Here is a 25,746-nt window from a genome sequence, read left to right on the forward strand (position 1 = left end):
ATTTTTCATTCCACCAAAGAAAAAAGGTGTACAAATATTGGTGAGAATATATTCAGTATTCTAAATTCCTAAGGAAGCAATCTTTGTTGTTTAGTCCTAAGCTATACATGGCCTGTGGTAGAGAGGAAAAATTAAAAAAATTCTGAAGGTAAGCAGACAAGTAATAATTTTTCTTTCATCTAGCAGCATTCCAAAGAGCATCTGTGAGCACTGAGTGAAAAAAACATGGCAGCTAAACCCCATGTCATTAATACCAAGTTTGTTTAGTGTCTGTATTTGTGGATCAGGAAGATAGAAAGTGCTTCTAAATATTGTGCTTAAGCTGTGAAAGATAGGCAGTCTTCAGCAATTTTACTAGTTTACTCCTTACAGTCACAAACACAGTGAAGTGTCATAATTTCTACATTTTTTAAAATGCTTTCTACAGTTGGAAAGTCAATTTTTTTTCCTTTCTAAGATAATTTTCCTGTGTGGATGTTAAAAAGTGTAAAAAAAATCTGTTAACCTCAGGATTTTTGTTTTGTTTCAACTGCATTTAAGACTATCCAGTGAAAAGAAAAGCAGAGGAAGTAGATCAAAGCAACTATTTTAGCAGAATTTTATTCAAAACAAACAAACAAAATGCCAACTAAAACATCAGTTGCAGATGTTGAATTTTAAAAGTATATCTAGTCTCAGCCCAGGAAACCCTAGTTTCAGGTTTTTTGCCTTGCAACTTGCTTATTTTTTAATACAATCTTGAGATGGTTCTGTTAAGTGCCTTGTGAAGTAAGTATTGCACAAAAGAAAGAAATTATTGCTACTAGTGTACTGTTTAGACAGGTCTGTAAACTGGAAAGGGAGTATATTCTAAGAGAAATGAGGATAGCTAGTAATTTCTTTTCATTTTGGTCATTGTTCCAAATTATTTTGAAGCTGGACATTGCTAACTGAAGAAATGCTGAGTAGGAGACAGGAATTCTAAGTGCAGTAGGTTGAAAATAAAGGGGATTTTTTTGCCTTCGACTTTGCTTCAGGACTGCAGAAACCTGAAATTAGACAAAGGGCTAGTCTGTTTCTTGAAGTAAAAATGTATCTGATGGAGATTTGATATGTGAAGGTTTTAGAAACGAACTTTGGTAATATTTACAAAATCTTTAACAAAGATGGAATTTAAAAAAAAAAGTTTAATCTTTCTCCAATAATGTGCAAATATGGATCACCAGTTCAAGGATTTTCTACACTATACGAAGAATTCACTTCCTATGCACTATGGAATGAAAGCTTGGGAGATTCCTGCAGAACAGGGAGGAATCCCAATAAGCTTAGATGGAGATTTCTCAGGATGAGTGCAGCTGCAGGTTCATAGTCACATAATTAACCCTATAGAAAGTGGGAGCAAGTTCCTGCGAGGTCTTGGAGGTATCCAGGTGTAAATTGCAAGCCATCCTGAGAAACGGGAACAATCTACTCTATTGCTGGTCTTATTCCACATTCAGCACATTGTGGGGCATTTATTTCTGCTGCAGTCCGTGGAAACATAAAACTTACATTTTGCACTGTAAATCACTGTAAATTACTCAGACAAAAGGCTATGTATTAGTGCAGTCTATTAATGTGTTGCAGTTCTTCCAGCAGTGCTGTAAGTAGTTCCTATGATTCAACATTATCAACCATCCTTCTGCAATAAGAAGAGAAGGAAAAATTCATTAATTGCTTCTAAAGCCTTGTTTTTTATAGGTCCTCATTGAAAAAGGGTTGGTTTGTGTATTCCTATTTAAATTCCAGACAACAACTTAAAACTTTCAGTGTCTTCTGTTTGGTCCTGGTAAGACACACTGCAAAAATTTGGCAAAAGATGTGTTAGTGTGAGTTTATTGTCAGCAGAGACAGATCAAATTCTTCACTCCCTTTACCTGTGTCTGCATTTTTTTGTCTGTCTTGAGGCAAACTGCATGTCATCTAAGTGACTTGGATGATCCTGCTACAGAAAAGGTGCTTCCTCTATTTGCAATGCTGTCTTTGAAAAAAACCCAAATATGAATACTATGAAACCCATGGGAAATGTGTAACTCATATGTATCCTAAAGTAGTTTCCATTTCCTTTTATTTCATTGACTTCTACTGTTTGTCTCTTGTCTGCTGGACAGGTCCCTCATACCACCTCTCTCTGCTAATGGCTTTAATCCAGTCTTTCTCACAGAAGTGATTCAAGTTTGAGAATTTGCCTCATTTTACTCTCTTCATTACTAAAGCAACAGTTCTGAAAGTGACTTAGACAGCTCTGAAGGCTGCAGATGGTGGGTTAAACGTCCTTTTGCCATTTTCAGCCCATGCCAAAATCAGGCTTCTCCCTCCTGCGTGTGCAGGAGTTCCTCATGGTAGGTGGGTTCAGGCTTTGAGGCACTGGCATTGCCAGTCCCAACTGTCTGTTGAAGGCTCACCAGACTTCTAAAGAGCTGCATCACACTGGAGCAAGAAATCCTGCTTTCTTCTCAACACTTGGCCTCCTGGATCATTACCATGACAAAGGAGGATTATTGACTTTTTAGTCATGATGCTTTTGATTTAAGGTCTGGTTTGATTTGGGGCAATAGTGTTCATTGGCCCAGAGAAGCAATGGTCTCCTCCAGGTGAAGAGCAAGCAGAGAAATGTGCTTTTGAGAAGGAGGAGAAAAAGGCAAAGAATTGGCCGAAGAGGCTGAATGGAAGCTGTAATGGATGCAGTTTGTCTCTGGGAAGGACCCAAAAGCAGCCCATGATTCCTTAAGACAATTAAAAGCAAATTGTCCGGCTGAGCGATCCCAGAGCAAGGAAGATGCTCCCCAGACTATAATTCAAGGGGTTGAATGGCCCTCAAAAACTGAGAGCAGAAAGAAAAAAAACCCCGAAGATGAGGCAAATGATGGAACAGATGTGAGTGCTTTTGTTGGGAAGGCTTGGAGGCTAGCGGGATAGCGATAGGCTAATTTGAGGCGAATAATGCCAGGTTCCTTTCATATGCAGAGTAGCACTTTGATCCAATGTGGATGAAAGTACTGAAAAGTGGAGAGGATGGCAGGGGGTCTTTTGTCTTTGACAAAAAAGGCATCTGCCAGGCTCTAACTCCCCTTTCCCCACCCCCTTAGCCTAGCAGGCCGCTCCAACAATGCTAGCAAAGGGGACAAGTGTCTCCTGACAGCTGAAGAAATCTCCAGGAGGAGAATGAGGTTTGCAGCAATATGTATACTGGAGAGCTTAATCGATTTTTTCCACGGTACAAAAAGGGGGAAAACAGGGATCGCAGTGAAAATGGGAGGTGGGAGATAAAAAAATCCCTTTCTAATAAACTTGTTACTTTTGTTCTCCAAATGCATCTTTTCAGAAGATGCTTTGATGCTAGTATGAATACACTTAATGGAGCAGAGTAGGATGGAGTTGCTCAAGAGGGTGTGTGAAATGAGGAAGAATAGTCTTGCAAGGAGGATGAATGTAGAGTGATTTCTGTGCATTCCAAAACAGGAAAGATCTTGAAAATAGTAAAATAGTGTAATGCAAGAGATATTTGCAAAACAGAAGAATACTTTTTGTACCACCTACTGGAGGAGCTCAGATCTACCCAAATTCTTAGGTTTAATTTCTAAGAAAAAACAAAAATTTCTTTTTAACCTTTCCATATTTGCTGTTTTCTTAACTGCTTGGAATTACTAGCAATAAAAGGACTGCAGGATTGGATGAGGATTTTAGAAGGTAAGCAAAATTTTTGCCTAGCAAATATAGCAATTTCAGACCAGCTGCTGATGTGGTACCTGCTTCTGCTCTGTTGACTTTCTTCAGTTTTTCACACCTGGTAAACAAGACTTATGTCCGGTTTGCAGAGTTTGATGGCTGTGGTCTTCTTTAACTTTGCACCCAGTCTAATGTTTTCTTTGAGAAGTAATGGCAGATAATGAGTTATCAACTTCTGAGCAAGACCCATCTCAGTAAATTAAATCCTTCAAGAACAGTAGGTTCAGGAATCTTGACCTTTTTTTGAGACCCTGACAAAGTTTATCCATTACTGTTTACTGGAGATAACCTTCTCACTAGGGCAGAGCTTTAAGCAACCTCTGATATCGCAAACAGATCCTACCTCTGGCCCTCTCTTTCTGCTGAGGACTTTCAATTCCCCCAAGAAGGTAGGAGTGATAGAGGAATTGAGAGGAACTATCTACTTGCTTTGAGAGGCTGTACCCTTACACTGATGGCAAATTGTAAACCTGTGTAGCTGTTCAGTAGGTGTGCCATCATCCCCCCTCCAGAAGATGCCACCGTTCTGTTCAGACCAGCTGATGTGGAGAGTATTTTTGACAACAGAATTTCCTGTACTCCAGCTGTGCAAAGCCTGATGCATGAATTTCTGTAACTCATTAGGGAGGGCTGATTGTTAAGGACATTGATGCTCTCTTGATTTCTGCCTCTTTGTTGTGTCTTGATTTTCTTGCTTCTGGTGCAGAAGGACATGAGCTGCTGCTGCTGCACTGAAAGGAGCAGAGACCACCCCTGTCCCTCACAGCGCCAAGGTGGAGGTCTACTCTCTATGTGGGGGACTTCAGGTGGTTCTTGTGCGAACCTCCTCTCATGTACTATGTACAGTGATAGGATGCAGGTGGTCTAACTGGGGAAATATGTTTGCGGGGAAGTCTGAGCTGTCAGGGAACAGCAATAATCCTCCATGACAAAAGAACAAAAGCAGCTGATGGACCGCTACTCAAACCACCAATACAGTCATGGCATCCCAGGCAGTTGTGGTTAGGATGGGATGTAGGGGTCTTGAGCAGTGCGCTGGGACACTTTGTTCTTTGAGATGAAACATGAACAATCTCATTGTAAAAGGTCCTTTGTGCTTTCCTATTTGGGCAGACAAGCCCTTCAGCTGCTGCCGTCCTGAAATTTCTTCATACGTCCAGTATCAACTCTCACACCCCCGACCAGAAAGGTGGACTCTTAGCAAAGGCCATAGAGCTGCCAGAGCTGCCTCACTGGGGCAGTTGTTTATCATGTCAGCAATAACATTAGAGATATGGAGGACGAGGGCGTGAGTTGCCTCTGTTCCTGTGACTATTTGTGCAGTCATCCTCATAACTGTAGGTCATAACTGAAATTTATGCTGTGTTTTTGGGGCAGATTTATGTAGCTCTTTGCAGCCTACTGTGTGCTCACAGGAAGGAAGATGCCTGTATGGCTTGGCCTGGCTGCTGCAGTGCAGGCCCAGTCTGTTTGGAGGCAAGACGATCTATTTCACCTGAAGCACATTGCAAGGGAGAAGGGAAGAGGTCTGTTTGGACCTGAGGGTAGCATGCAGAGCAAGTGATAGCAGGAGTACAAGCTGCAGGGATACAACAGAGAGAGCAAGATTGTCCTTTTTCTCACGTCTCACCCAGTAGGCTGGTGTTTTCTCCCCAGAGGCAAGTTACCCTCTACTGATTTGTGTTTGGATGAAAATCAAACAGTAAAGATTGCAAAGCCTCTTTGATGTGCTTAGTCTACATTGAGGCAGTGCTACCTGACCAGCTCAGGAGGCTGCTGCATTTCCTGATTGCTGTCTGGACAGGGACTGTCTGGTCATTGTTTCGAAGTCTGAAAAAGGCCATACTGCTTTAATGGTAAATAATCAAGCAGGTGGTATCCAATTTCTTAAAAACAGGCCAGTCATGTACATGACTGGTTGTACACGTGACATTTTCCTGGCATGACCTAGCAGTCATGGCTGTAGAAGTCCCATATTTTCAGGATGGATTTGTCTTGTCTCTCAGTGAATGTTGTCTGGTCATCAGCATCCACCAAGAGTTCTCTGAAGCCAAACAAATGGAAAATAATGACTTTGGAGTCTGATAAACTCTAGCCTGCATGCAAACCTTTGTTCAAATGTAAAGTGGTTTCAATTTGGTTTTGTTCAATTTACTTTAAAATATAACAGAGGTCCTTTGCAAGATAGGCACTGCTTAGTTATATGTAACTTACCCAAGCATCTACACAGAGTTATTATTTTAGTTGAGTGCAGTTTGTACCAATAAAGTGAATTCTTTCCCTTTTTACACAAATGAGATGTGAGTGAATGTTGCTATTCACCCTCCCAGAATTAATGCTCTGTTTTGTGCTTTCATATTGGGTTACATACACAGTGGTTTGGATCCAAAGAGGTAAATCTAGCTGTAGTGGGGACAGCATGATTTCAAGTCTGATGGAATTTGCACCTTTCTGTAGAAGACAGATGATTGTGGTGCGGAAGTTGCACCTGTTTGTTTCTACATCTGCTCTGTAATCCCAAAATTTGGTTCACAAAGTCTCAGTACAGTGAGTACGCTTACTCATGTGTGAGTTTCATAGTGTTGGCAAATACGTTCAGTTCTAGAGTGCCTTTGATGGTGTTTGAGGCAAATGTCCAGGAGGAGTTAATTACACAGAGAGCTTACAGAGCTTACAAAATAACACTCTCATGAGTAATTTTTGAAAAAATTCAAAGCAGTATATCTGAGCTTACTTCCTTTAAAAATAAAAATAACAGAGCAGTAGGTAGTCAGAAAACTTGTTACAGTTGTCCAGTTTTGGTATGAAAACCAGTGTAGCCTGAGTGTAAGCATGAAGAGATGTACTCGCAAGAGATGGTAGTGTTTTACTTGCCAGGTGGTGACAGAGGCCTGGTTCTTGCACAGGAGAGTATGCAGCTCCATGCCTCACCAAAGGTGCCCACAGGCCTCCCATGTTCAGCCTGGGGACCTCCACCCCAAGTCTTTCCTTGGCTTCCTGCCTCTCTGGAGCTTGGTGGCTGCTGTCTGCAGTGGCTGGAGGTACAGAGATTTTGCATCTCTTTGGCTTCAGAGACACCTGTTGGTCCAAAGTGCTCTCTTGTCCCCTTTTAGTGGCTGCCACCCTCATGGGCTGTGCAGTGTCCACGGCAGGGGAAGCTTGGATCAGCTGCCAGTGTCTGGGTCAGGCCCTGAGGCCACCACCTTGGGAGAGCCCTGCTGTGCTGGAGGTGGGGAGGCAGCCACATCTGGAGAGTGATCTTGTCTGATCTTCTCTCTTTATGGGCAACAGAGAGGTCCCTGGGCAGCCAGATAGTTTTCCTTGAATGTTTGCATTCCCGGGAGAAGGCTGAGGAGGAGGGAATGCTGTCAGCACCCTGCCTGGGGAGGCAGTCAGCTGGGAGAGACTGAGTGCTGAGCAGCTGCAGGGAGAGCAGCTTCCCATGTCCCCCAGCAGCCACCACTCTTTCCTGGCCTGCTCCAGGGAGCCATTCCTTCCTGAAATAGGTGTGGTGTCTGAGAGGAGACACAAAGCAGGAAACAACAGCCTGTGACTGTTCTTGCAAATGAGAAGGAAGGGCAAACAAGGAGAAGCCATGCTTTGTTTAGGAAGGTGACTGAGGACATATGAGGATAGGAGCCCTGGGGCTCTGTGGTGGTCAGGCAAGCTGTCATCTAAGGGAGCAAGGTTGCCCCTGCTTCTGCCTGCCCATTTGTAGCATTTGTATTAATTTGCATTCATTTGTATTCATCAAGTCACAGGCAAAACCCCATTGAGTGGTGAGTCCATTCCCCCTGAGCAGCCAGGATCCAAGGTGTGAGTAGCTGTGGGGCTGTAGGAGGCTTGGATTGGTGATGTCTAGACTGGCAGGCTCAGAGCAGGAGCAGCTTCAGAGAGCCTTCAGCCAGTGGCTGTGTGTCTGTGACCTTCTTATGGGATGAAAAGAGAACTTACCAGGAACTCTGTCTTTTCCTCCCTTCTCCCCCTCCCTCAGGTGGTCTTTGCTTTGAATCAGACTCTCTTGCAGCAGGAGAGCCTCCGAGCAGGCAGTTTCCAGATCCCCTATACGACAGAAGACCTTATCAAGCATTACAACTGTGGGGACCTCAGCTCCATCATCTTCAACCATGACACTTCTCAAGTGAGTCTTGCCGCTGCAGCCCTTGTGCTACACACATCTCCCTGTAGTGCTAACCCCTGTAACAAGTGTGCTCGTCTCTCACTCCTTTCTGGCTGGGGTATGTTTCTGGCTCCCTGGCACATCTGCTTTCCTGAGCCTTCTGTTCCAGGCGTTTGCACCACCTCAACCCCTCTCCTGCACCCAAGCAGCAAAGGTGCACCTGGCTTTCCCTTTTGGATGAGTGCCATGTTCGCTTTAGCATCAAAGCTCTGTGAGTTAATAATTTACTTTCTTAAGGATCCTGTGGTATTAAGCTAGTTTAGGTATGAGCAAACCTAATGCCAACAGAAAGCAGCAGCAGGCTCTCTTGTGTGAGTAAGAACAGAGAAATGCACTCGTGGATTGGACACTTTTGTAAGGCTGGGCGAGTTACAAGCTTTTTAATGTTCCCTATTAGTATGATTGTGTGCTGTGGACAAGGCCCAATGGAAAGAATGGAGTGAAACAAAGAAAAGATAGATTTAGACTGAATGTGAAGGAAAAGAGACCTTCTGAGACCTCACAGACTTGGGTTTATGGAGATGGTTTCCTAAGCAGCACAATAGAATGTAACACTGATCTTTAAACCATGAGAAAATGCCCAGCAGGGACTAATTTGGCCTATTTGGGCTGTTAGATTAACTAACCTCAGGCTGAGACATCAGGCCTCTCTGTTCTTGTTTGTGAGATATTGCCTGGCAATTCGTGCCCATCAGTGAAAACACAGGCTCTGTCCTTAGGGTGCTGAATAGGTGTTGGTACCTGAGCTTTCTGTGCTGAAAAACCATTTTGCTGTGGCATACAGTGCAGAACTGCAGAGCTGCAGAGCCATACTAACTCCTGCTTCTCTGGTGCCGAGCTTTGTGTGTGTGTTGCTGCCTCCCCATCCTGCACACCCACCCTCCTGCAGGTGCAGGCATCCTGGTCTTCAATGCTGCCTAGTTTTTACACCACGCACTCCATGCACAGGTTTCAAAGCATTTCTCAGAGGAGACCAGCATTTTAAGAGGATGCAGATGCTGCACCACTATCCTGTTTAGATGTTACAGACTGCAGACATTGCCCCTAGGTCCTTGGAGAGAGCAGCTCCGAGACCAGCATGTTGCCAAGGGAAAAACTGTCCTTTATTTAATGTGAGGGGCTCCACCTCAGGGCACTCTCCTTGGCAGCAGAGCTGAATACTGATAGTGTACCACACTGACAGTTTATGTTTGAAGTAGAACTTGTCCATAAATTGTATTTGACTCCATGTGGCCCAGTAGATGACTACATCTGGGCTAACTACCCTTTGGAAAGATTCTGTAAAATAGTCTCTGGAGGAATCCAAAGTCTCTGCATCTGCTGCAGCCTTGCAAGGGAAAGCACCTGGCTTATTAGTGGGTCTGCTCTCCAGAAATCGCTGCTTGCAGGCCCTTTAGTTAACCATCCCCATAACTGAATGCCTAAAGCTACTTGTCAAGAAGCCAGGATTGCTGCAACAATAGCAGACCCACATTTTCTCTCCACTGGCAAGAGGTCAGGGTAGTGTGCAGCCACAGCTGCCCCAGGGGAGGAAGCCAGCATTTTAAAAGATACTGTCAGGACAGGGCAAGTGGAGGTGGTAACGCGTTCCTTCTTGACAAAATCTGGCCCTCTTAAAGCTTAGAGATATTTTTTTTAGCTACTTCAAATTGCACGGTTATTCTTTGGCAGCCTGAGGGCTCTGATACCAGTCAAATTCTCTTAGAAGAGCATAATTATCATTATAGTTATGTCATACCTGTGACAATTTAAGAAAGAGGTATGTAGCTAAAGGCAGTTGGGGGCAAATACTTATTTTTTCAACTGAACAATCAGGGTTTAGGGTCTTCAACGTGGCTCTATCATTTTGACTTTCATTTTATATGTTGACTTTCAATTAAAAAAAATCCATCTGGCTAGCTCATGAAGTGATGCATTGAGAGAAATGAAGCACCATGCATCATTAGAAGTTTAAGTATTTTTTTAGCTTGCTTTGTGTTTTGTCCTACTGCCTGTGCCTTGAGGGATGAGGCAGTTGCTACACTCTGTGTGGAACAAAAATGCCTGTGCATAATGGCTGCCTCTGAAGCAAATTCCCCTTTCATGAAGACTTTTTTTTCTACCTTAGGTCCCAAATTTCATTAATGCTACACTTCCAGCCCATGAACGCATTACTGCCCAAGAAATAGACAGCTACTTCCGGCAGGAACTCATCTACAAACGAAATGAGCGAATGGGCAGGAGGGTGAAGGACCTGCTGGAAGAGCACCCAGACAAGAGTTTCTTCTTTGCATTTGGAGCTGGTATGTGACTGTGGTGCCAATTAACCTGAACTCATCCTTCCCATGTCATTCAGAAGCATTTTGCAAATGCTTTCCTCAGTTTAAAGAGAGGTCAGTATTTTTACTGTGGCGGACACAGAACTCAGCTTTTCCCCAGTAGTTGTACCCTAGTAGGAAAACCTTTTCAGTGTAGGAGACTGTTTTTCTTCAGTGTGCAAAGAGCTCACAGTGCATGTGCTTACTGCAATATCTCTTAATTACAGACATATTTGTTGTATGAGGAGGCAAAGATACTGAGTCAACTGCAGTGCATGCACAGGAGGTCATCAAAATACACGCGTGTTTATTGTCTGGGCAGGCAATGCAAGAGGATGGGAGCAATAGGGAGCTGAGATGAAAGGCTGCATACCTGAGACTGCACCAGTGCTTGAATTAACCTTTCAGGACATGTTCAAAAGACGAATATGCCAAATTGTGTGAATCTAAGGGACTCAATAAATGCAAGGGAATAAGCAAGGCACAATTTTGCCTTTCTCTTCTTCCTGCACCTCCTTACCTCTTTCACTGTGCTTCCACAAGGAAGTTGTGTCTGGTACTATTTTGGAGCAGCACAGTAGGCTCAGCTGGGGTAAACCATTTTATGCCTCTTAGCAGTCAGCAGGACTCTACAGGCACATCCAGCAGCACATTCAACTCAATAAGGCTAGCATCCATGCTTCAGACTAGGGCTGGGTAGAGGGTGTGAACAACACGATTGTTTTGCCATGACTCCCATCTTTTACTCTAGCTCCAGGGAAAGGAAGATGTTAGGATCAGTGTTAAAAAAGATAGGTGCTAATTCCCAGAGAAGTATCACATCCCCTCCATCATGAGCCATATGGCCTTTGGGAAAGGGGGAAAACTGAGACTAGTGTCAGCATCCATGTGTGGTTTTCTAGTCTCAGTGCATATTGCTTTAGTGAGGATGAAAGATCTAGACAAGGCAAGGAGAATACTTACTTAAACACTAAAGGCATTTGTATTCAGAGTCTGTGAGAATTTCTGTGTTGGCAGCAGGGAGTGGTGGTTACAAATTTACCCTTACAAGGGCCAAATGTGTGAGAGCTGAGATGTCAGGAAGGGTGGCTGACCATGTTTGTTCAGATGTGTGTGAAGATTGTAACTTGCAGTCTTCCTGTAGTATCACTGCTCTGTGCAACTTGCTGTGACAAGGAGCAATGAAGCAGGCCCTGGTTGTGTATATTCTGTAGGCTAAGACCAGGGCATTGCTGCACTCCATTGCTGAAGTTCTGACCACATTTGCACCTGCTGCACTGACGTTTCTGACAAAAGCATGCACCAGCCCCAGGTCCAAGTTGCATCTGTTGCAGGTAGCTACTCTTCTGTCAGGAGGCCAGTTGCTGATATTTGAGCTTTGGTTAGTGTATCACAGCTTGAGTGATGAGCAGCCCATGTAAGCAGACATGCGTGTTGCTCTCACATGTCCCAAGAGCAAGATCCTTTGATAGGAGAGAGCTTCTTCCCCTCCTTGCAGACTCTCTGAATCCCAGCATCTGCAAATCACATCTTTAGATGGTTTTGTGTCATTTGTTTCCCCTTCCATCAATTTCTTTCTGTTCCTACCCCTCTGCCCAGACCGTCTGCCATGTCACAGGTGTGCACAGCACTGCCTCAGAGCCCAGAAGCACAGCAGGAGCAGGACAGATCCCTGTCCTTCTTAATTTCTCAGCTTTCTTGTTCTCAGCATTCATGCAGTACTAAAATCCTTTCCCAGGATTGCTGGAATCTTGCTTTTCTTTTTCCTGTTATTTTCCCAGTTCCCTTTTCTGTGTCCTGATTGCCAATATTTCTATACTGCAGCACTCCCAGGAGCCTTGTGCCTAAATGAACACACTTGATCTTTGGCTATGTGTACATGGCTTGATCTCCAAGAACCCGGTGTGCTCTTCTCATGCTTTTCCATCATACTTTTGAACCCAGACAGCTTCCCTGTCTTCTCTGGTGACTTTGGACTGATTTTGAAATTGTCTCTAATCACTCTCTGGCTTTGATACCAGTCTGTACTCTGTTCTCATCTGCTCTTCCAAATAGTTCTGTTCAAAGGATAGTGCCAGCCTCCCACGTTTAGCAGCACAATTCTTGATTACATCCTTGTTTGACTGCATGAGGTTTTTTGGTGGGCTTTTGTTCATTTGTTTATTTGTTTCATTTGTTTCTTATTAAGCATCTAAACGAGAATTAGCATCACAGGATATATTGCAGAAAACAGATCAATTTTTACAGATTTCTGAGGTTTCCTGAGTGCATATTGCAATTATGAATGCAGTCTTTCATTGTTTTCCAGCAAGCTAATTCAGCCATTTGCTTATGCAGATTGCTGTATGTGATAGGTAATTATGTGGAAGAGTTATTTTTATGCCAGCAAGCAGTGAAGATGAACAAATATCTTGTGATCAGTTTTAAGCATTGTTTGGAATTGTACTGCTGTTAATTACTGTGAAAAGATTCCAGGAAAGTCCTCATACAAGGCAGGTTAGAATGAGTAGTAGGAAAAGAGAAGCAGAAAAAAAAGGCTATAGGAATGGAAATAAATCATGATGGCGCGGTGGCTTGCCCTCTTCTGACCACCAATGAAGAAAGTATCTCCTAGCAGTAGCTTATAATCTGCAGGGCAACGTTGTATTAAAATGGTAGCAGGATATTTAAGGGTCTCCCAGTCAGTAGAGAAGACTTTCAGTTGTTTTCTTTACAGATTTTTTTCACCCTGTGAAAAAAACAGCTAGGCTTTTTGTAAAGAAAGTTCAGTCTTTTAATTAACAAAACACCATTGAAAAAACAACTTTTATCATCAATTATATGCAAGCAAGGTCGTGGTTTGTGGGTGACTGTGGTATTACATATACCTTTTCTTGTTATTTAAGTACTCTTGATATTTTTATTTTAAACAGAGGAAAATCAGAAAATACTGATTTATTTTATATGATAACTGGATTGATAGGATTTAGAGAGGTGTAACACATTGTGCAAAAGAAGTCTTCTCCCTTTTCAGGTCTTGATATAGCTGCATGACTATAGATGTTATGTTATTGAATTATGTGTGGTAATTTGGGCCATAATCAGTTTGATCATTAGATTCATTACATTTTATGCATTTTTAAAAAACAATGAGGCAGACTCTCCCTATATTTGGTCAAAAATACTTCACAGTCAGAGCTCATTTCTGGAACTATTTTTGTTTGGAAGTAATTTGCACCAAAGCGGAGAGCTAAAAACCAGCAGACTTTGCTGAAAAGATCCAAAACACTTTGCTTCTGGCCAGAGTGCAAACAAGGAAAGTTTCAAGCCAAAGTAAGTCTCTTTGAGGGAATTAGAGGAAAGCCCGGGAAGAGAGGGCTGGCAATGCCAGCAGCATTCCACTATGTTCAGTAAAAATTTGTCTTAACTGTGGACAGGCCTTTATGTATGGCAGCACCAGGGTTACGAGCCAGGCCTACTCCCTTTTGCCAGTGGCAAACTTGTGAAGCAAGTTCTGCAAGCAAGCCAGCTATAATCTTTCACCAGCAGTCTTCCTTCCCAATGCATTTCTAATTTCACTGCATGCTGGAGCGGCATGTTCAGGCTCTGGATGCGAAGCGAATGTGAGTGATGGCACATGTGATTCCATGTAATGCCAGCCAGGTAATGCCGTAGGTTTCTGGTTTATCTGGGAAGGGAACACTGACAAAGTGAGAACTGCATTGTCCTGCTGTACTGTGTAGAGTTTTTCCACTTGTCCAAGTTTTACAAGGGTGCTGCATGCTGGCTAAACCTTCCCAGACTCAAGGGATAGTTGATACTGGCAGAGAGCTCTGGAAATTGTCTGATTCATCCCTGTGCTCAGAGCAGGATCATATAGAGCACACAGTTTTCCTAGGACTGGAGTATGGGCAAGGATGAAGATCCCAGAATCTCTCTGAGTAATCTCTTCTAGTGTTTAAGCACTGAAGATGCTTTTTCTTATGTGTAAGTTGGACTTCCTGAATATCGCTTTTTGTCCATTGTCTCTTGTCCTTTCATGGAACATTACTACTGGGAAAAGTTCTGCTCTGTTTTGCAACCTCCTATGAGATATTTATGCATAAGTTATGGACCCCCAGCCTTCTCTTGTCCAGACAGAATAGTCTCAGTCTCTCCTAGAATTACACACAATTATGTTCTAATCATTTCATTATCTTTGTGGCCCTTAGCAGCACTCTCTCCAGTATGTCCTCATCTCTTTTGTACTGGGAAGCATCCATGTAGACACTGGATGGACCCAGCTGTGTGTTACCAGGGCTGAGGAGCAGGAAAGGATCACCCTCCTCAATCCGCTGGCAGCACTTCCCCTCACACAGCCCAGGGGGGCATTGGCTGCCTTTGCCACAAGGACACCTTGCTGTCTTAAGTCCTGCTTGATGACCACCAAGACACCACATCCTTTTCTGCCAAACTAGTCTTCAGCCAGCTGGTGCTCAGCCTGTCATGGTGCCTGAAGCTATTCCTGCCCAGGTGCAGAACTTGATTTGCTGAACTTTATGAACCGAGCTTTCTCTCATCATAAATCCATACTGACCCCTCCCAACCATGTGCTTATCGCTGACACATTTGGAAATAATTTGCAGGCTGATCTGCCCCACCACCCCCCCCAAGGAGCAGAGGTGTTGCTGAGCAGTTTTTAATTCCCCAGATCCTTCTTCCTGTGCTTCTTGAAGACAAGAGTTACCCTTGCTTTCTTTGAGTCCTCAGGGACCTTCCCCACTTGCCATGACCTTTTGAAGGTAATTGAGAGTGGCCTCTAGTGACATTAAGCAAGCTAACAGAGTTTCTCTGGAGGTATCATACAGGGACTTGTATCCTATAGGGGCTGGTCTATTTGAATATTCCATAACCTGATCCTTCTCCACCCCTAGTGAACCTTCTTTGCTCTAGACTTTTGCCCTAGTCATGGGAACCTGAGATTCCTGAAGGTAGGTTTGACCACTAAATAAAGTAACAGAGACATTTAGTACTTGGCCTTTTCCACATTCTTTGTCATCAGGTCTTCTGCCCCTTCGGTGTTTAGATTATATTTATCTAGTCTACAGTTTACTGCTGACGTGCCAGTAGAGGCGTTCCATGTTCCCCTTGATGTTCCTAACCAGATTCAAATCTAGATGGATTTTTCTTCAGCATGGTAATTTTATTCCATTTTATTAATTTAGCTTACTTATGGTTTCTCTTGCAGGAGCTGAAGAATAAGACAGGGAAAAAAAAAGTGTTGGGGTTTTTATTTTGTAGGAGGAAGCATACTTAATGGCTTGAGATCTTGACTTTATTTTGACAGACAAGACCTCTGCTGAAGCCAGGTTTCTAGGAGCCAATTTTAAATTCCCTCTAGTCTCTCCTTCCTCTTTGAATGGTTGAGAAACTCCAAAGTGTCAGTTCATGAATAAGAAGTACAGAGGGATCAAAAATTCCTTATATCCCTATGGAAGAAATTACTGACTTCAGTGAGAGAAGCTGGCTGATTTGACAACCTCAGAAGCTGGTCCTCTTAATCTTGAGAACACTGGAAAATTCCTTTTTCTCGTAGAGCTATTTTTCCTTGCTCCTGAAAAAAACATCATTCTGAGGCTTTAAAGTATACTGGATGTTGGTAAGCCACCATTAACACAAATAAAAAAAGCATATTGATATCTTCAGCTACCATTTCTTCTAATTGCTAAAGGAAATAACAAATGTGTTTATTTGGCATTAGTCACTGTATGGAGTCAAATCTCCAGGGACTGACTGTTTTTTTTTTCCCAGACAGAATGTGTTACCACCAATGGTTATCCCAGTCTGCTGTAGTCCACCAAATGGTTTCCTTCAGCTTCTCCAGGTTTTGAGGCAATCCTTGTGATGTGAGAGATCAGTTTTGTGTCAGCCTTAGGTGCCACATAGGCATGTCTAAACCCTTTTCCATCAATCCTTATGTCATAAAAAGAAAAAACAACAAACAAACAAACAAACAAACACAACAAGAAAAAAAACAAAAACAAACAAAAAACCAACAAAACAAAGCACAAAAAAACCACAAAAGAAACCTCCACAACAACAACAAAAAAACCAAAACAAAACAAAAATTCCAGGGGCAAGTGTGCTGAATCTGAGTGATGTTAGGTGGTGCTGTTTCTGCATAGAGCTGTTCAGTCCTACTTCTTGATGTTTTCTGTTCCATCTGGAATCTTTAGATGTGAAATTATGCAAGAAGACCAAGATTTTTTGTCTCTAAGTAAAAAAAGATGGGAGAAAGGAACTGTCAGCTGTGAGCGTAAAAAGCAGTCAATGATGTAAAAGTCCAGGATGTGTCTGTCCAACTTCTATGAGTGTTTATACACATAAAACAAAACCAAACAAAAACTTCCCATGGGAATACAAAATTGCTCAGGGAAATGAGATATCACTTTGAAATTTGGTGGAAATTCAGAATCCACCATGGAAAATTTGCAGCTGCCATCAGTATATTTGGAATTGGAGAAATGGGCTCCACAGGTAATGTAGATTTACCTATGCCTTATGTTAAAGATTTGAAATGTTTAATGAGTAAGTTCATGAAAAGTCTGTAAGAGGGTGAATATTTGTGGAACCTGGAAGAGGTAAAAAAAAAGCTGGTGGGAGGAGCAGGAAGACAATGAAATGATAAAATATATTTAAAAAACAGATTAAATGAATCCTGTGGGGCCACCTCACTTCTCCCTGGGCTCAAAGGGCTTGCTGATTGCCTGCATGCTTCTGTCTCTGGAATGCAGCAGCATTTTAACTTCCTTGGATGGGAGGAAAGGCTGAGTGCCTGAAGGTGTGCCTGCACCTCTGCAATCTGAGAATGCCAGATACAACCCAGCAGCTTTGAGACTGTTTTTCTTAGCAGGCTCTTTGAGTCTCCAGAATGCTAATGACAGGGTTTATTAGAACAACAACCCCTGAAGGGGAAAGATAATGTTGTGTGGAGGCAGGACCCACATCCAGCGCCTCAGGGTTCACATGAAGGGCACTACGCCTGACATCTCTGACACCGAAATGAAGAAAGCTTTGCATTTCTCCATTAGAGGCAGTAACCTCTGTTCTAATATATTAGAACAGCTGTCAAAATCAGCCTGGCCAAAATACTGTGCTGTTTCTGCTCAGATACTGACAGTCTTCTTATCAGTGCTGGGTTTGCCCATTGCTGCCTTTACTGGGCAACTAAGGTGGGAAAACTTTCATCATGTAATGTGCTTTTTGAGCTAGGGGAATTTCAAGTCCTTGATAACTTTTTTGCAGGAAAGGAAGGAGTGGTGTGTAATGGGAGCAGGTTCAGTGGCAGAGGTGCGTGTGAGTAGTGTAGCTCAGGTATTACACTGGTAATTCCTTCCCTTACTGGTAACATAGTGCTGGCTGCTAGCATAGCACCTCTGTAAGGGTCTTCTTGTCTCATAACCTAAGGAAAACTCTCACTAAATGGATACCCACTAGCTAAGGCTGCCTGCATATAAACTGTTTCTCTTAACTTTTTTTTTTTTTTACAAAACAAGCAATATGGGCATGTAAACTTTTCTTCTCTGTTAATTTAGCCAAAACTTCAGTCTCATAATCAATGAAAAAGCTTTTTCTCACTACTTTTTGGGGATTGTTAGGGTGTTTGACTTGCCTAAGGGTAAAAATGGGAATCCCCGAGGTAAAAAATACTCACGTCTTACATTTAAGAGGCCTAATTTTCGACAGAAAGAGGTAGATTAATATCTTATCTTTCTCAAGAAAAATGCCTTCATTTTGGCTCATTCAAATTGTAACTCCGCATGCTTCTTTTCCATGGTATTTGCCATGTTGTACAAGGCCACTTGCACAACATCTACTACTTTGAGAAGTTATGTAGGTGAGTTGATTAGCAAACCACATCACTTTTGAAGAAATGGAAAATTATATTTTTTTCCTCCTGAGTGAATTTAAGTTTGAGGCACTTGACTTAAGCCCTTCCATGTCTAGGGAATGTACTTTCTTGAGCACAGAGACACCACTGTTCCGCAATTGTACCCACCAGATTTTCCTGTTTCGTTCAAGAGTAGTGAAGTATGGTCCACTAAGACTTTGTAGTAATAAAAGATTTCCACAAAATCATGGTTTTGTGGACAAACACTCATCATGGCCTTAATAGGATAAAACCTTGGTTCAAAGTTTATGGAGTAGTATTTCACTAATATTTCATCTTGTAGGTAATCAAAGTAAGGATTTTGTTTGGAGGTGCGCAGTCTGAAAAATACAGGAAGGCATGGGAGGGCTGTTTGTATGAGATTTGACCTGCAAGCCTGCAGAAGTGTTTTAATGCAACATCCTTATACTGCTACACCTAATGTGAATTCAGGGATTCTTTAAGTTGACTTACAGCATCACTGGTGCCACCTCATCCCTTTCAATCTTTGTCATTTCCTTCTCCCTGCAGTATTTGTGAGAATACCATGCTCTTTGTCCTTTGGTTTCTGTTCTGGTACCTGGCTTTTCGGGACTTGGAAATACTGTGAGAAGCAAGAATTTACTGGATTTAGTATTACATGTTTTGTATTTGATACACTTAAATGACAGATTTGGAATTCCAGCCACTTATCTGGTGGCTCTGTTTTCCATATGTTGCTTGGATTATCTAATGCAACTGTGCAAAATCTCCTCCTCCTGATTCTAGGAGAAGTGATAAGTGTGAGCTTCCTACACCTGGGTGTATCACACTCATGCTTGAAAAGAGCGTCTTCCTCTTGAAAAGTGTGTACAGAAAGCATATGTATGAAGGAAACTGATTTGTAATTTAATTGATCACATCACCTGATTTCCTTCCTTTGCTTTGGATCATAAAAAATACTTTGTATAGCTTTTTTCTTCCATAATTGTACTAGCTGAGTTGAAATTACTCCCAAGTCTGCATCCCAGTGTGTACTTAAGAAGTCTGTGTTTATGTTAAAGGCAAAGTTATGAAGAATGAATGCAGATGATAATTACCATAAGCATTTCCAGGAAGTTTCTAAATAATTGAAAGATCCATACCTCTGAAGCTTTCTTGAAAGTATTTGTTTCAGTGATGCATAGAGTCTCTGGCCCCAAAAGTCCATTCAAGTGCTTGTAGTCCAAATAAACTTCCAGCTTTATGATGTCCCCAGTGGCTGGACTAATTTGTGCTGTTTTGTGATTGCAGTGCTATAATTCTGTGCTTTAGTTGTTCCCACAACATCTTGGAAGTCAGCAGTCAAGATCAGGTTTCCTAACAAACAGTTTGGTGTCTTTACATGTATGTCCAGTGATTCATTGTCTTGGGATGTTTGTAAATGGTGAGGTCTTGACATGCTTTTGGGGCAGATGGGAAGTGCCATCTTTCTACTAAAGAAAACACAGAATTATGTATACTTGGGGGTTTCCTTTTACACAACTCTAAGAGGTCAAAGAACTTTATTTGTCTGCTTGGAACAGTCAATTTTATTGAAATTCAGAGAGTAGTATAGTTTTCATTAGTCTTACAGACTTGGTTTTGGTGAAAAATTAAAATTTATTAACAGAAACAGAAACTTTGTCTTGCAGTATTTCCTAACTCCTTTTGCTAGTCACAGAATTATTTCAGACTCACAATGGCTCAAATTTGGGTTCAACAATCTCTGCTGAAACCCAGTCATCTAGATAAAACTTACCCAAACTGTCACGGTTACAGAAGCAGCTCTGCAAGCGCTGACAGTAAAAGCTGCAAGCAGGAGACACAGGTTTCAGGGCAGCAGGAGCCTGTGTTCTGCAGGATTGGGTATGGCTGTTGAGGAAGGTCAGAAGCACACAATGCCTGGTCAAGTCTGCAAGTGCACATTGGTCCAGCTGCATTGTTCTTTGAGCATATTGCCTGTTGGGGTCCCTGCATGCCACCTCCTTTAAGTGCAGATTAAATGCCTGGGTCTTATTTACTCCAGTAGAGCGCATGGCTGAGCTGGTCCACACAACAGCTTCTTAGTTTCTCTTTGAGCTTGAACATAGAAGAATAAAGATTCATGACTCCCCACCCCCTGCCAGAGTAAATTGACCTCTTGGAGGCATCTCTTCACCTAGTGGTGTGAGGATAATGCAGGGCTACGCACACAAAGAAAAGAGCAAGCTTTCTGATAGGACAGAGCCCAGGGCCTTTCTTTTGGGGAGCATTCAAGTGTGTTAGGCTAAAATAGAAAACAGGTGAAAGAGGCCTGCACCCTGTCACATGACTTATCATCTAAGTCTCCCTTGCAGCAATATTTGCTTCATCTTAAACCTTGGGGAGTGACTCTTTCTTGTGTTTCTTACTGCTGTTTTTGACAATCTGATCTCTCATACACCACTGAGTGCTTTTTGTGATGGTCCCCAGTAATAAGTCAAAAGTTCTGACCCTAGAGAGGCTCCTGATAGAGTCCTGTACCTCAAACCCTCACCCTTCTGCTGCTTTTCAAATCTGGCATCTCACTCAGTTGAACCTGTAAATCCTCTGGGCCACAAACAAGCTCTGTCTCATGAAAAGTGAGTGGCCCACCTTTTGGATAGTGAATACTGCATCACCCAACCCTTTATGTTCCTATCCTAAGTGGCTCCTGATTGATCATGTCTTGTGAAAAATCTAATATCTCATGCCTGTTTGTATTTATGTGCATCTCTTTCACACATATTTATTCAACTGGTCTGTTCCCTTTTGCACAATATTAGCTCATCATTTTTCTCTCACATGCAGACCCAGTTCATTGCCTTGGCAACAGTGAGCAAAGGCACTCCGTGGAAGTATGTACAGATAACTGTGATAAAAAATACATTATTATCACTGCATTAAATTAAATTTAAAATAAAGAGCCCAGCTACAGAAAATCACTCAAGCAAGTCGACTTATTGAAATGGGATTCATCCATGTGCTACAGTGATTTCCTACATTCCAGTCTATATCACTGCTCTGAGCAAGGATGACTGAAGATTGATGGAGGAGTAGAATGTTTAATGGTGTGGCATGAGCAGCTATTCAGTAGCTCACTCACACATGAATTCCATGTAACTGTAAGCTCTTAAACTGGCTCAAGGAAAATTATTTTAAGACCATACATTGCCCCATAGATTGCTTATCTTAATGTCTTGTCCCTTTCCTTCTGAAAGATTTGGATTAGGAAAATATGAGTTCAGAGACTTGGCCCTGCTTTTCACTTCTGAAGATGAGATTTGGCTCATGCATTGTTGCCTGCATGAGGTGAATGCCTCATCAGAACTTGGAATATACACTGCCCCTATCCTTGTCAGCTGAGAGGCACTTCTCTACAAGTCCAAGTTGACCAACCTGCCTGTCATTTGAAAGGAATGCATCATCCTTTGGAAGCACCCCTTCATCTGCTGTGTGGAGGTAGGGAAGGAGGAGTGAATCCCTCTCCCCTTCCCTTTGCACATACCTCTCCTCTGCATTGAAGGTGAGAGACGGAAGCTAGGTCTGGCATCTTATATACCTAATGTTTGTTTTACAGTAGCTAATTTTACTCAATTACAATATTTCATTGCAGTCATTCCTGTTCCCTGCTGCACCTGGTCTTTTTTGCTGACATGGTGGAATTCTTGCTTTGCTGTACCTGGAGCTGAGCCATTCTGAAGCAACAGATACCATCAGTACTAGGTTAGGTCAACATAATAGTACATAAGCTTTGCTTCTTCTGAAGACAAAATTTAATCTGAGGAGGTGGGGCAAAATCCATTTACTGTGTGAGAAAATATGGTACCCAATGGGTGTGCATTGCAGTGTTCAGTTAAAAGGTTTCATTTGAGCTAGATTGGTTCATGCTTTTAGGCTCTGGGGGAAAGCTCATCTTGTGCTCAAATGGTACCATCCAACTCATGCCTTTAGCTGGTACATCAAAAGCAGTTTGCTGTTGTGGCATGACAAACTGGTATTTTAGTACTCCAGTTCATTCAACCCCTTTTGGAATGAAAAGTCATTAATCCCTTATGTTTAGTTTCCTGTTAGTCTCAGCTCTATTAGAATTCTCTTTATAACTTCTTGTTTTCCCTGGCTACTAGAATAATTCTGTTGGTTCTATTGCCATGAATTTATGAACAGTATTATCAGAAAACAGTTCTTCTAGAGTTACCTATCAGTTTTAGCACTGTATACATCTACAGAAGCAAGGAATTACTCCAATTAGTAATTTGCCAAAGGCCAATTTTAATTTATGTAGGCTGTTAAATGAAGAAATGTTTTATGAAATCTGGATCTATGAGGGCATGTGCAAGGCCTTTGTTCTGTCTTTGTTCTGTCTTTGTTCTCTTTTTCTTCTGCTTCTCAGCAGCCTGGTCTGATGACAGATTAGAGTGATGGTGGAAGCTATTCTGTGAGCAGAGCATACAGTCAGGAAAGCTCCTGCAGTCTTTGAGTAGTCATTTATTCACTATGATGCCAAAATACAATCTGACCAGCCACGACAGCTGTCTGAAAATGGAGTAGAGATGTAAATCACAGAATGAGGGCAGAACTATCTAAGTCCTTCTAAAACTGAGTCCTTTCATCAGCATGGCTGAAGTCAAGTTTCTGGCCCCAGTGGCATATAATGAAGAAGTTGGTCTGTTTGATGGTCTAAGTCATTGGCTTTCAGAGTGGAGAGTGTTGGCAGGATTCTGACCTTCTTTACATCACCACCAGTAGTAGACTCACTGCTGCTCTTGAACAGGGGTGTCCAAACCTCATCTCTTATTCCCTCAAGTAATCCACAATGGCCTGATAATCTCAGAGTCAGTTAGGTTGAAAAAGATGTCTGGGGTGATAAAATCCAACCTTTGACCAACCACCACCATGCCAACTAGACCATGGCTGTAAGTGACGCATTCACTCTTTCCTTAAACACTTCCAGGGATGGTGACTCCACCACCTCCCTGGGCAGCCCATTATGCAACAACCTGTGGGACCAGAGTAATTGCAATCACATCTGCATTTTGGAAAGGCAGAATGTAATAATTGGAGTGACCTTGGGAAAGTTCAGCAATCACTAATTAGAGATCCTCTGTTTCTGGTGCATGTTGATGGGGAGTGATAAAGCCCTGCCTGCCTTGAATGTGGCACACCTCCTGTGATGAGGCAGGACTTTGTTGTTTTCTCCCTCATTCCATGTGGTTGGTGAGTTCTGATGTCATTTTTCTTTTAACTACAGGTCATTTCATGGGCAACAACACAGTGATTGATGTTTTGAGGAGAGAAGGGTATGAAGTAGAACACACTCCAGCTGGACAAGCCATCAACAAGTAATGCATGCTTTTACCTAGCTGAGCAGCCATTGGTGGGAGTTTGTAAACAATTATGAAGTAGGAATGGTAGCTGGAATTATAACTAAGAGGGAGCTAGGCTTTTTCTGTCCTTCCCAGCAGTTTGCTTTTCTCTTCCATGAGCTAGTTTGGAAAGGGGATTTTATTTGGTTTTGTTTTGGTGGGGCTGTTTTGTTTGTTTATTATGTCTGGTTTTGGGATTTTGTTGTTGGGGTTGGTGCTCTTTGGTTTGTTGGTTTGTTGTTGTTGGTTTTGTGGTGGGTTTTTTGTGGGTTTGGGGTTTTTTGTTTTTTTTTTTTTGTTTGTTTGTTTGTCGGGTTTTTTGTATTTTTTTGTTTGTTTTTTATTGTTCTTGTTAATAAAATTTCTACCCTTGTAAGTTTTTAAATCTTAAATGAACAGCCACAGAGTATGCATGCTTGGTGCATCAGATCTGGATGCTGTCTTGTATCATACAGACTCCCAGGTTTCTCTTTCCTCTCTTTTATATGTTTGACTCCCCTGCCTTTTAATAATGCCCTTCTTTTATACTGCTATTTTTTATTATTTCTGTTTACTCTCTCCCAGTCTGGAATCTGATTGCCCAGAGTCTTTGCAAGCTGTCTCTATGACTGATTGCTCTCATGTCCCCTCTTTTCTTCCGCATTTTTAAGCTAAGGTACTTGTTGTTCTGGTTCATCCTGCAGCTGTCCTTTGGGATATACCCTTCCTGCTTCTTTTTATCTCGCACTGGATGCTTTTATCCACCTCCATGGTTTCAGTAACTAGAGAATGCCAGATAATCTCCTCCTCCACTCTCTACTGAGAATTACTTGTGCTTTGACTCACCTCTTCCTGGAATTCTTGCCACCAGCTTGGGGTCTGCAATCTTTGCTTTGCCCTTCTCCACACTCTTACCAAACATGTAGCTGTCAGACATACTCGCTCTTCACTACTAAAAACCACAAAGGAGAAAATTGGAAATTGATCCCAATTACAGTACTGTTTTCCTTTTGTCCTCTTGCTGGCCATAGTGTCCCTGTTTGCATCTCTGACCCTCCTTCCCCACATTTCTGATGTGGGACTCTCAGGCAGGACTACTGCCTTTTGATAGGATTTGTGCAGAGGGCACAGTGTTGGGTCTTGGTCTGTGCCAAGGACTCTACAGGTGTGGTGCAAGTTAGTAACAGCTGTTTTTCTCATACTCTGATTGCTTCATTTTCCTCTTTATTCCGCCTTTGCTGTTGTCTGAAAACATGATATTGAAATTCTGGCAGGTCATGTTTCTGCAATGATTCTTAATATGGACATACATCATTAACTTTAGATGCACTGAAAAAAACTGATTCAAGACTTAGCCCATGATTATATGAATGCCAGTCCCTAACCCTGTTTCTGCCATTGGGCATGTGGTCTGACAAGGAGAAGCACCTGTCCTTAAGCACAAGACTTAATGATTCTGTGACACTGGAGTTGTGCTAGAAAATCAGTGTTTGTAAGGATGATTAAAAGCTAACAAACAAACAAAGAAAAACTCAAAACAGCCTGCACTGATATTTTCATGTTGCTTTTGTCATTCTTAGCTTAGATATTCCTAAAAACAGCTACAGCAGCTTTTTAAAGCTTAAAGAAAGATAGTTTCATAGGTACCTGAGGATAAACAAGATCTGATACTGCTCTGTAAAGATGTAAGGGCAGACAACTGAATAAAGGAGGGGTAGATTTTCACTTATCAGGAAGGCTGGTATCAAGGTTACTTGGAGTAGCTGGGCACCCAGTTCCATAACCACATAGGGAAAGTTCATTTTTCAGCATCTTGTGCCTTTGAAAGCCCTCAGTTTGGCATCAGTTGCATCTTAAACCTCTTATTAGGACTATTGGACAGATCATCTTCCCTGGAGACTTGATACTAAACCTGAGTAATAAGATGGCCCTTCACTGTTAAGCATTTCTGGATGACTTGGAAACAGATTTAAAAATATGAAATGCATTTTAAGAAAAATGTGGGTTCAAAGGAAAAGAGCATTTAAGATGACGGAAAGGACCTGTGGCAAGAGTTTGTTGGAGTCCTAGGGCTTGGAAGGAAGATTTCACTTAATTGCTATCCAGGGCTTGTTCTAGGGGCAAATAGCAGAGCAGCCTAGACAGCAAACCCAGTGCTGTTCTCATAAATGTGGAGCTGTATCCAGCTGTTGTCCTGTGTAGTGCTGCACCCCGTCCAGTCAGTACCTGTGGACTGTTTCACTCTTCATGACTGAGACAGGGTAAAAAGGCAAGTGGTTGAACTGAGATAGG

At 42.3% G+C, this 25,746-nt stretch overlaps 1 protein-coding gene across 1 annotated transcript in view; it reads left to right on the forward strand.

Annotated features, from left to right (window-relative positions):
• The window catches only part of LOC135460121 (metalloprotease TIKI1-like), an 82,841-nt gene that overhangs the window by 48,514 nt on the left and 8,581 nt on the right, over positions 1-25,746 (forward strand). The window contains exons 2-4 of the mRNA XM_064736791.1: positions 7,742-7,888; positions 10,035-10,209; positions 23,361-23,451. Coding sequence (XP_064592861.1) covers positions 7,742-7,888; positions 10,035-10,209; positions 23,361-23,451 — 413 coding nt within the window. The remainder of the gene's footprint in view (positions 1-7,741; positions 7,889-10,034; positions 10,210-23,360; positions 23,452-25,746) is intronic.

The sequence above is a fragment of the Zonotrichia leucophrys genome, chromosome Z (genome assembly GCF_028769735.1).
Source record: "Zonotrichia leucophrys gambelii isolate GWCS_2022_RI chromosome Z, RI_Zleu_2.0, whole genome shotgun sequence".
Lineage (NCBI taxonomy): Eukaryota > Metazoa > Chordata > Aves > Passeriformes > Passerellidae > Zonotrichia > Zonotrichia leucophrys.